Consider the following 11,435-nt stretch of genomic DNA (forward strand, 5'->3'; position numbering starts at 1 on the left):
ACAAAAAGTTCTTTGTATTATTGCAAAATTTTCCTGGAAGGTGTTTTGTCATTAAAAATGCCACATGTGGGGGCACCCGGGTGGCTTGGTTGGTTGAGCAACCAGCTCTTGATTTTGGCTCGGGTCTTGATCTCGGGGTCCTGGGATCAAGACCCATGTCCCCCATGCTCAGCATGGAGTCTGCTTGTCCCTCTCCCTGCTCCTCCTCCTCCTGCTCTCTCTCTCTCTAACAAATAAACAAAATCTTAAAAAAAAAAAAAAGAAAGAAAGAAAATGCCACATGGGCCCAGGGGGTCTATAAGAATTATCTCATTTAGGGCGCCTGGGTGGCTCAGTTGGTTGAGCGACTGCCTTCAGCTCAGGTCATGATCCTGGAGTCCCGGGATCGAGACCCACATCGGGCTCCCTGCTCAGCAGGGAGTCTGCTTCTCCCTCTGACCCTCCCCCCTCTCATGTGCTCTCTCTCTCTCTCATTCTCTCTCTCAAATAAATAAATAAAATCTTAAAAAAAAAAAAAACCTTTAAAAAAAAAAAAGAATTATCTCATTTAATCCTCACAGCAACTGGCTAAGGATGGTTACCCCCGCTTGATGGATGACAGAAATGATGGCCGAAGCTCAAACAGGCAGCTGGGGCAGTGGCGGGGATTCAGCCAGGGCTGTGCTGTCCTCTGAGGTCATCCAAGAGCAGGGCTTTGCCGGGGGAGCAGGTGGGAGCTGACCTGCAATCGTGCTGAAGCCTGGAAGTGCCCACAGACCCACACTGTCAGGGAGGGCCGTCCTCCTTTCACACAGGGACCACATGGGGGATGGGATCGGGCCTGGCCAGAGGCCCCTGTGTGTCCATGCTGGGCCCAGGCCCTGCACCAGCACCGGGAGGGGGCACCGTGGGGCTGAAGGCCTGGTGCTTGGCAGTGAGGAGTGGGGAGGAGGGCAGACTGTGTGCGGCCCCTCGCTCCTCACTCTGGGCCTGGCAGAGGGGACATGGTGGAGGGTGTGACAGTCGGGGTGACAAAATGGCAGCGACGTGAGGGGGCCTCAGGTACACAGTGGGGTGTGACTGGCTGGAGGTAAGAGTAAGCACATCTCTGTCCAAGTTTTCCTGAGTCTAACCGGAAGGAGGCTCTCACCAGACTGGGCCTGATCCTAATGATGGCCTGAAGAAAGGGCCTGGCCAGAGACAAGACACCAGGAAAAAACAAGAAACTGCGTTTTGACATGAAAAAACAAAACAAAAACAAAACTACATATATATTATAATAGGAGGAACGAATGTTGACTGTTGAAAAACATTTTAAACTGAAAATAAAAAGAACAGCCTCCTCTCCTCCCACCCCAATCTACCCCCAAAGAGAACCACCATTGACTTCCGAATCAGCTGCAGGAAGAGACAGTCGCCCCACCCGCAAGCCCTGCCCCTGGGTCGCACGAACCAGCCTGTGGGTCGCACGCTGGCTGCAGGTGGCCCCTGGATAACCTCAGCCTGTTCCCCGGTCATCAACTCCATGAGGGGAATATATGTCCCCATTCTGCAGACGAGGAAGCTGAGGTCAGAGGAGGGAAGGGACTTGTCCAAGGTCACACATCCGAGTCCTTGCTCTTTTTTTTTTTTTTAAAGATTTTATTTATTTATTTGAGACAGAGAGAATGAGAGACAGAGAGCTTGAGAGGAGGAGGGTCAGAGGGAGAAGCAGACTCCCTGCCGAGCAGGGAGCCCGATGCGGGACTCGATCCTGGGACTCCAGGATCATGACCTGAGCCGAAGGCAGTCGCGCAACCAACTGAGCCACCCAGGCGCCCCGAGTCCTTGCTCTTGCTGCAGCCGCCCTCTTGCACGGCGGAGTGACCTCTGCTCAGGGAACGAGCTGGCCTGGAGCCTGGTGGGGGCTGGGGTCCTCCTGGGTCCCTTTCCTGTGGTAGGGGTTCAGCCTGACCGAACTGTTCTGTCCTAATAAAGGTCTGCTGGTAGCTGCCTGCTCATTCCGTCTTTGTTTACAGAGACTCCACACAAACACACTTGAGAACTTCGTGGGAACAGGAGGGGCCGGAAGGCAGGATGCCAGCCTGAGGGCGGACAAAGCCTGCCCCTCCACCTACACGGGATTGGGGCCTGTCTCCCTTCCCTAACTCCTCTGGCCCTCAGTTTCCCTCTCCATGCCCCTCCTCACAGGTGATAGAGAAACCTCTATATTATTGTCTCTTGCTGCCTTGGAAGAAAAATATTAAAAATCAGTTCATTTGGGGGACGCCTGGGTGGCTCAGTCCATTGAGCAGCCGACCCTCGGTTTTGGCTCAGGTCATGGTTTCAGGGTCACGGGATCCAGTCCTGTCATTGGGCTCCATGCTCCGTGGGGAGTCTGTTTGAGATTCTCTCTCTCCCTCTCCCTCTGCCTCTCCTCTGCTCACATGCTCATGTGCTCTCTCTCTCTCAAATAAATAAATAAATCTTAAAAAAAATCATTTCATTTTTGTTCAGAAAATTTACCAAGCTTCTGAGACATGCACCTACTTTCTTTTATTTGAAAAATAGTTATCAAGGGCCAGCTAAGTGCTTTCTGGGCACTCTGTATCCTTTATTTCATTTAATCCTCTCATGACTTTATGAGTAGGTCTGTTATCTCCATTTTGCAGGTGAAGAAACCGAGACATAGAAAGTCTAAGCAACATGCCCTCCCCCCAAAAGCTTAAGAACAGAGATAAAGCTCCATCTTTGGTAACTCACAGCCTCTGAGCTGCAACCACAGGGTCTGACCCCTTGGAATGCACCACACCCTAACTAGGAAACTCTTGAATTTATTTCCAAAAGTTCCAGAGCCAACTGGGTACCCACATTGCTTCCAGGAAAAGGCACTCAGAAGCTGTCCAAGGGCCAGTAGCAGGGAGAGAACAGACTAGCCCATGGAAAGTGCCGCCCACAAGCCGTTCAGGGCCATTGAGAACAGCAGCTAGGTAGGGCAGTTCTTGGAGAAAACTCATAACCCAGTGAAGAGAACCAGGCAAGGCACGTCTATAAAAATCCAGTCTTTGAAGGAGAAATACACATATGGGCTCTTTAAATTTGATTGTCTTTGGAAATGGGGGACCCCTAGGGTCAGAACTGTAGAGTAAAAGGTGGGAAGTGTTTTATTCAGATAAACTTGTTTTTTTTTAAAGATTTTATTTATTTATTTGACAGAGACAGCGAGAGCAGGAACACAAGCAGGGGGAGTGGGAGAGGGAGAAGCCGGCTTCCTGCTGAGCAGGGAGCCCGATGTGGGACTCGATCCCAGGACTCTGGGATCATGACCTGAGCCGAAGGCAGCCGCTTAACGACTGAGCCACCCAGGCGCCCGATAAACTTGGTTTTAAATCCCAGCCCCAGCCTTTATTAGCTGTGAGTGACCTTGGACAAATCACTTAACATCTTGGACTCGCTGCTTCCTGGTGTTTAAGGCCAGTTTGTTATGACCTCCATCTCCAGGCAGCTGTTAGGAGTCACTGACATTTTCTACTTGAGAACAGGTTGTTTATAAGTCTGCTGTTTTTTGAGTGCAAATAGATCGGGGAAGGTTTGGGACACCTGGGTGGCTCAGTCATTAAGCGTCTGCCTTCAGCTCAGGTCATGATCCCAGGGTCCTGGGAGAAGCGTGCTTCTCCCTCTCCCTCTGCTATGCTCTCTCTGTCAAATAAATAAAATCTTTAAAAAAACAAAAAAATAGATGGGGGAAGGTTTAAACTTCCAGTTCCTGGATGTGGTTCCCCCAAGTAGGAATGCGAGCTGGTCTCTCCGAATTTTAAAATCTAGAGTCTCGTGTCTTCCCTGCAGATACATGATCTCCTGGGTATCTTTTTCCAAAAAAGTTTTGTCAACTTGTGAGCCTGTTGGGACAAGCCCCCCGCCCCAAACCCCAAAGCCAGGCCCTGCTGTGGCCATAGGAACAGGTGGCCCTGTTCTCTGGGGCTGGTGTATTCGAAGAGGCCTTGAACCCCTGAGTGACAGGGACACATGTGCTTTGTTCCGGCTGCTTGGCACTTGGGCTGTCGGCCGGGGGCTGCGGATGAGCCACTGAGTGGGAATCTGCCTTCCTCCACTCCAGAGGGCCCGAAGGCTCACCTGTACGGAGCAGTGAGAACGCCAGGGTAGGATCCAAGTTCACGGCCTCCCGGGTCTCACTCACCCAGGGCAGGGAGTCCAGGCAAGTGCCTTAAAGAAGTCGGGATGTGGTCCCAGGCTGGGGCCCTCATCCAGCAGGTGCAGGACCACACCACTAGGACTTTTGGCTGCATGTCTGGGGTGGTGGGTCCAGCCACGTAGCCTCCCCAGTCCTCCAGCTATCTGACAGTCTTCAGGAAATTCTGCCTAAATTAGCCGGAACCAGCTTTGATATTTGCAAAACAAGATCCTTATCTGGCACATGAGCCCACAATCGCTTGCAACAAGAATTTCAGCAGTACCATCTCCCGACTCTCTGCCTTCAAGGGCTCAGACTCCTGCCTTTGACTTTGGGCCAACCGTGCCCATACTGATGCCCAGCCCTCCAGCACACACTCTCAGTGTCTCCGTGTTCCGTCCCTTTCCCCACGTCTAATGGTTGCTGGTTGATACGCCCAGCATCTTCCACTTACCTCATGATAACCCTAGAAAGACTCATTCCATATACACGAGCAACTGTCCTTTTTCCACTACCTGCAGGTTTTGTCATTTATTTTCTCCAATTCAATGTTATTTCCTTGGGAATCCTGAGCCTCTGTTTACTAGCACTTTGAATATTTACTGCTTTTGTATCTGTTGGCTGTGGAAGCAGTCTGCCTTGGGAATGGCAATAACCTTGACAAAATGTAGAACAGTAATCAGACCAACTAAACGTTGTCTGCTTTCTATTATCAGATGTGCTAAGTGAGAAGATATTACTCCTTCCCGGCTGGCTGCTTTCTCCACACCCACCCCTTGGTACACCCCTGCCGATGGCGAGGTGGAATTAATGATATTCATGCAACACTGAAGCTGAGCCAGAACTGAGGTATTTTGCGGTAAAGGGGCATTATGTCTACCACTGACTCTCAAATTATGCTGATATAAAACAACTCAGAGGAAACACAAAAACACGAAGGTAGACACAGCAAAGCACTGTGGACCGACGAGTCCCCAAGCCCTCCAACACCCGTCACTGGCAGGAGGACAGGGGCTTCTGTTTTGAGTTAACCGTGAGCACTCATAAAAGGGAAGATCCTAGAAGGGGCCTCTATGATGCCTCCGGAAGTGGCTTGCTAACCAGGAAGGCTGTGTGGACGAACAGGTACCAGGAGCACCAGTAACATCTAGCCCCACCCCGGGGTGGCATGAAGGACACACAGACTGAGGACAGGAGAGACCCAGGCATTTTCTGGCCCTCTCCATGTGTGACCTGAGCCTGTCCTCCCTTTGGCCACAAGTGGAGTTCGGGGCCTGGGGCACCAGTAAGCCACTGGGGGAGAAGGGGGCTGACTCTGCACCCAGACCCTGCCCGAGAGACTGGGATGGCTCAGAGCCAGGCTGCATGGCCCTCAGACAGCAAGGGGTCAGACAATTCGCCCCCAAGAGGCCCCGTCTATGGGCAGGAGAGGCAGAGGTGATGATCACTGGAAGTCCCCTCGGCCGCTGGTCCCCGAGCTCCAGCCACAGGGCCTGGGTCTCTGCACTGTGGCCGGACTCCCCACAAGTTTGCGTTTTCCTCCTTCTCACTGGGATGTAGCTCTCCTGCCCCAGGTTGTTGGGGGACCTTGCCCTTCCAAACCCTGCGGAACAAGCTCTTCTGTCCTTCAGCTTCCACCCCAGCCCTGACTCCTGGCAGCTTTCTAATATCTTCCAGAGAATTCCGAGCATAGTTACGGCTACCATTTCTTGAGTGTGTCAAGCCTGTGGGTTTTAACCCACGTCATCTTGCGTAATCCTCACAGCATCCTGAGGGACAGGTGCTGTCCTTGCTGTTTTGCAGACCGGGAAGCTGGGGTCTGGAGTGCAGAGTGTCTGGTCTAGGCCCACACAGCCAGCTTGCAGCAGTACGAACAAGGATTCTCATCCGGGCTTCACTCTCCCCTGTCTTCCTTTGCCTTCTCTCTCCTTGGGAGTGTGCTGGTCTCTGGGAGCAGATCCAGGCCTGGGGGCTTGGGGACTGTGGATGGCCATACACAAGCTGCACGGTTTACTGGGTGGGGTGCAATCCCAGCCCCTGCACTGGGGACCTCCCCGCCAAACACACACACACACTCTGGAGGGGCTCAGACCTTTCCTCTCACTCCTGGCCATGGCCTGGCCCAGGTCCAGCCAAGCAGAGCCAGGTGAGAGGTGTCGGACCTGGGGAAGTTCCTAGGTAAGTGTGGCAACTCTTTCCCCTCCAGATGTTTGCCGTACCCGGCTCTCCATGTTTGCTGAGCCCAATTACCGGTGGGTTCTGGGCCGTCTCCACTGCCTAGGCTACAGAGCAGTCCCTCCCTCCCATCCAATGCCTCAGTGTCCCCAGGCTCATCTCATCCTCCTCTTCTGGTCTCTGTAGGCAGTAGAGCAAGGGGAGGGGCTGGGGTGGGGACTTCCGGTGAACAGTGAATGTTCCAGGAGCTGCTCAGGTGATGTTGGTGAAGACCTGGCTCGGGGCGACTGCCCTTCTGTGGCTCTCAGGAGTCAGCAGGGGGAGGAAGGGCTATGGGGCTAATTATATACTTCAGGCCCTGTGAGCCCTGCACAGACTCTAGGACCTGAGAGATCTCCCCAAAGGCTCCCATGGGTCCCAGAGGCACTCCCTTGGCAGATTTGCTGTTGTGCAGAGGTGGGCCCAGAATACCCTGGTCTGGGCAGATGCCCACCAGCCAGGGTCAGGAGACTGAAGTGTACACCCAGGAAACTTGGGACGCATTTACTCCAGGCCTAGCCCTGCAGGTATCCCCAATGGACATGGCCCTGGAGAAGCTGCCTCAGGAGAGAGCAGGGAGGTAGCAGGATGTCCTCAGGTTCTGATGGGCCCTGGGACATGCTGGCATGGCAGTCTGGGCTCTCTGAACAGTGCGCCTCTCCTTTTGGGGGGCTACCCTTTTATTTAGCCTGGCTTGGTCTTTGATTGCTGTTAATACTGTGAATGAGGCAGCCAGCTGTAAGAATTCCTGATTGGCAGGAGCCGTTCTGCCTCTTTAAGGCAGGGATGGGTCTTTCCTTTCTTTCCTGGGCTCTGAGCACCTCCAGTGGGTCCACCGTGGCTTTCAGGATGCTCAGAGTGTGTGCACAGTGGGGCTTGTGCTTGCGCGTGTGCGAGTGTGATGCAGGGATGGGGGCAGGTGTCAACAATGCTTATCACATGCTAAATGCTGCCTGTGACCCCACGGTGGGCTTTCCCCAGTGACGCTGCTTACCCCTCATTTTCCCTCTGATCTATGCTACGATAGCAGCCTGGACCTTGAAGGTTCTGGGTGGGGTCACTCATCTGGACTTGAGTGGCTAATTCTCAAGGAAACCTCAGAATTCTTTTCCCCAAGGACATGGGGACCCATCTGCCTGGGCCGGCGTTTACATGTGGAGTTCCTGGGAAGGCAGGCCTGCTGGAGGCTCTGAGAGCGTATGACTCCCAGTCCCCAAGGCCAGACCCTGACTCATGGGTGGGGGGGTGGGGGCTGGGGAGATTTGGGGGCAAGAAAGTTGCACTTCCAGTTGTCATTACATGGACGTTTTTGAGTGCTGGTTGCGGCGCCCGGTGCTAAATCTTTGCGCTGATGTCTCAGGGCACCCACAGTCGCACATGCTATAGGAAGGAGAACCGAGACACAGAGGGGCTGATCTCTTCCCATTCTCACTGCTAACCAGCAGCCTTCCTGGGTCCTGGGGCTTTGTACTTAACCCCTCCCAGTGCTTCTCACAGTGTGATTCTGGAGCTTGGGGCTCCCTCCCTGTGTGTCAAAAATGAGGGTTGCTGGACTTTGCCCAGACTAAATGAATCAGACTCTGGGAAGAGGCCCAGGAGCCAGCATATTGGCCTCTAAGATCCATGTGTCTAGGGTTCCTAGAAAGTTCTTGATTAAATAACTTCCAACTAAGGAGCTGGTTGGAGGAGAGGGCAGAGCAGGGAAAGGGCTCCCCGCTTGGGTTTACATGCGTACAGCTTGGGGGAGCAGGAGGAGGCTGGGATCCAAGCACTGGAGACTCTTCCCTACACTTCCCTCCTTCCATGTCAGGCACCCTGTGGTGGGGGTGGGAGGGATGGAGCAACATTTGAATGGGTGAGAGGGAGGGTCTTTGGGGGTGAGGAATATAGTGAGGGGGGACCACGAAGGCAAGTGGGGCATGGAGGTCCAACACCAGGCTAGACTTTGGTGTGTTCTTTTTCAGAAGGAAGTGTGGAGTCCCTGGGAAGGTTTTCCAGCAGAGGAAGAACCTGGCTAGGGCTTCAGGAAGAAGACTGGGCGGTGGGAGGACAGACTGGAGGCAGAACCGAGCTTCTGCTGCAGTCCTGGGAGGGGAGGACGACCTTTGCGGGAACCGTAGGGAGAGGGAGTGGAGAGTGCTGCCCTGGGACTTGGGCCCCGGGGGGAGGCGGGGGGAGCAGGGGAGACCCCACGTGAAGTCTAGGAGGGGGGATGAGACCCTTTGGAGCATGTGAACTTTGAGGTGCCTCCGAAATGTGGGGCAGGAGGAGATGGGGGACTGGAGAGACACCACAATAAGGAGTTAGGCTAAAAGTCAGCACGCCGGAGCCAGGGGCTGGGGGGGGGGAGAGTGTGAGACCCAGACCAGTCGCAATTCACCTCTCTGAGGCTCGGTTTTCTCATTTGTAAATGGATTGTTGTGTGGGTTCCATGAGGACTCCGTAATGGTGCTCCTGGGAATGTCTCGTCAAACGCTGTTAACAACCGCCCTCGTTTGGGGGGGCGTGGGGACCCCAGATGAGGGTGTCTGGGTCCACCGCAGCGGCAAGAGCACCGCCCCCTGGTGGTGGTCCCTTTCGGGGCAGCGGGGCCACCGGCAGGCGGGGCGACGGGGAGGGCTACTTGTGGGCCGGCTGCCGTCTGTCCGCCAGTCTGCTGGCTCCCGGCGCCGCGTCTGTTGGTCGGTCTCGCCACCCGCCCCGCGCCTCGATGTCGCCGGCCGCAGAAGGCATGGTAGGGGACCGCCGTGCTGCTGCGGCCAAGGGGGCTTGGGCGCGGGGCTGGGAAGAGCGCACAGAGGGTCTCCCCGGGGCGGTAGGGATCGGAGGGCCCCGTCGAGGCGCCCCACTTCTAGGGGGATTCGCAGCCTCCGGGTTATTTCTGTCTTTTTGCCGGACACCGGCGCTGCGACCCTTCCCGGTGGCGCAGAGATCCCCCCCTCGAACCCTGGTCGGCACCTGCGCGCCGCCCGCTCATCCCCCCCCCCCGCACCCCACCAGGCTCCCTGCTGGGCTCCAGCCTTGTAGGCGGTCAGGTGAGCAGCCTGGGTGAGTGAAAATGCCCCTCCATCCCAGAATGCGGAGCAGGTATGGGATTAACAAGGTTGGGGGAGACTTCTGGGTGGAGGTTCTGGTAAGGAGGCAGATATATATATTTTTTTAAAGATTTTATTTATTTATTTGAGAGAGAGAGAACAAGAGACAGAGAGCAGGAGAGGGAGGAGGGTCAGGGGGAGGAGAAGCGGAATCCCCGCTGAGCAGGGAGCCCGATGCGGGACTCGACCCCGGGACTCCAGGATCATGACCTGAGCCGAAGGCAGACGCCTAACCATCTGAGCCACCCAGGCGCCCCAGGAGGCAGATATTCAGGATTAAGAATTCTTGGGGTCTGGGAGAGAAAAGGACCTAGAAAGAAAGTTGGATGGTGGTACATGGGGCCCAAACTCCTATTGAGAAGATGAATTGGAGCTGAAGGAATAGGAAGAGGGTCCAGGAACGGAGCCTGAAAGTCCGCGGTTGCCCTGAGGGGAGGGGTGGTGTTGGCGGTGGGCTGGGCAAAAGGGCTAAGGAGGACAGTCCCCAGCTCCTGGCCTGTCCCACCAAACACCTGCCCAGACAAATCCTGTTTCAGCCCCTGCCCCATCTCCCTTGGACTGTCCTTTTTTTTTTTAAGAGTTATTTTATTTTATTTAAGAATTATTTATTTGAGGGATGCCTGGGTGGCACCGTCGGTTAAGCGTCTGCCTTCAGCTCCGGTCATGATCCCGGGGTCCTGGGATGGAGCCCTGAATCGGGCTCCCTCCTTGGTGGGGAGCCTCCTTCTCCCTCTTCCTGCCGCTCCCCCAGCTTGTACTCTCTCTCTCTCTGACTATAAATAAATAAAATCTTAAAAAATAAAAAAGAATTCTGCACTAAATCTTAGGGAAAAAAAAGAATTATTTATTTGAGGGGGGGTGCAGAGGGAGAGAGAGAATCCCAGACTCCCTGCTGAGCGCAGAGCCTGACACTGGGCTTGATCTCAAGACCCCGAGATCATGACCAAAGCTGAAATCAAGAGTCGGTAGATTAATGACTGAGTCACCCAGGTGCCCCTAAGATTTTATTTTTAAGTTATCTCCACACCCAATATCTGGCTCCTACTCACAACCCCAAGATCAAAAGCGACTGACTGAGCCAGCCACGTGCCCCTCCCTTGGACCGTTTTTCCCTTTCCATGTGGGAAGTAAGGATACTGTTACTCTGCATTGATATTGCACACCTGAAATGTACCAGGCACACCCTGAGAACTTTATATGTGTTTTCACATTTAATCTTCACAGAAATTATGAGGTAAGCTTTGTGGACACCCCCATTTTATAGATGTGAAGACTGAGGCACAGTGAGGAGCCGTCACAGCTAGAGTGTAGCTGAGCTGGCATTTGACCTCGGGCCAGTGTGTTTAGCTCCATGGCCTGGGTCCTTAACCACTATATCCCATGGACTGGCAGAGATGGGGACCCGACAAAGGAGAGGGAACCCCAGAACCGGCCATGTCAAGGTTGTCAAATATTTCAACTTTTAACAGTGCAGGTGTTAGGAAACAGAAATAAGGACCAACTTTTGGGTCAGCATTCTCGTGTTTAGCCCTTTTACCCCCTCGCTTGATCCCCACAGTGACTCAGTCCTCACTGCGAGGTGGCTGACAACCAAGCCCTTCTGTGTGTCAGGAGGCCCCACGCTAGTACCTTTTGTAGATTAAACTGCCTGGATCCTTGCAATAAGGAAACAGAGAGGTTCCCATGCAAATGGTCACACAGCCCAGAACTGGGGAGGTTGGATTTGAATCCAGGCAGTTGCTTCCAGAGCCCTTGTTCTTTTTTTTTTTTAATTGTTTTTATTAACATATAATGTGTTATTTGTTTCAGGGATACGGGTCTGTGATTCATCAGTCTTACACAATTCACAGCGCTCACCATAGTACATATTCTCCCCAATGCCCATCACCAAGCCACCCCATCCCTCCCACCCCCCTCCCCTCCAGCAACCCTCAGTTTGTTTCCTGAGATTAAGAGTCTCTTATGGTTTGTCTCCC

General features: G+C 53.8%; 1 protein-coding gene across 1 annotated transcript in view; it reads left to right on the forward strand.

Moving 5' to 3' along the window:
* Nucleotides 1-8,915: 8,915 nt before the first annotated feature.
* Nucleotides 8,916-11,435, forward strand: part of NMUR1 (neuromedin U receptor 1) — a 7,952-nt gene continuing 5,432 nt past the window's right edge. Inside the window, exon 1 of the mRNA XM_006734261.2 lies at nt 8,916-9,098. Coding sequence (XP_006734324.1) covers nt 9,075-9,098 — 24 coding nt within the window. The 5' untranslated portion in view covers nt 8,916-9,074. The remainder of the gene's footprint in view (nt 9,099-11,435) is intronic.

Source organism: Leptonychotes weddellii, chromosome 3 (assembly GCF_054177405.1).
Source record: "Leptonychotes weddellii isolate Sample4059 chromosome 3, ASM5417740v2, whole genome shotgun sequence".
NCBI lineage: Eukaryota > Metazoa > Chordata > Mammalia > Carnivora > Phocidae > Leptonychotes > Leptonychotes weddellii.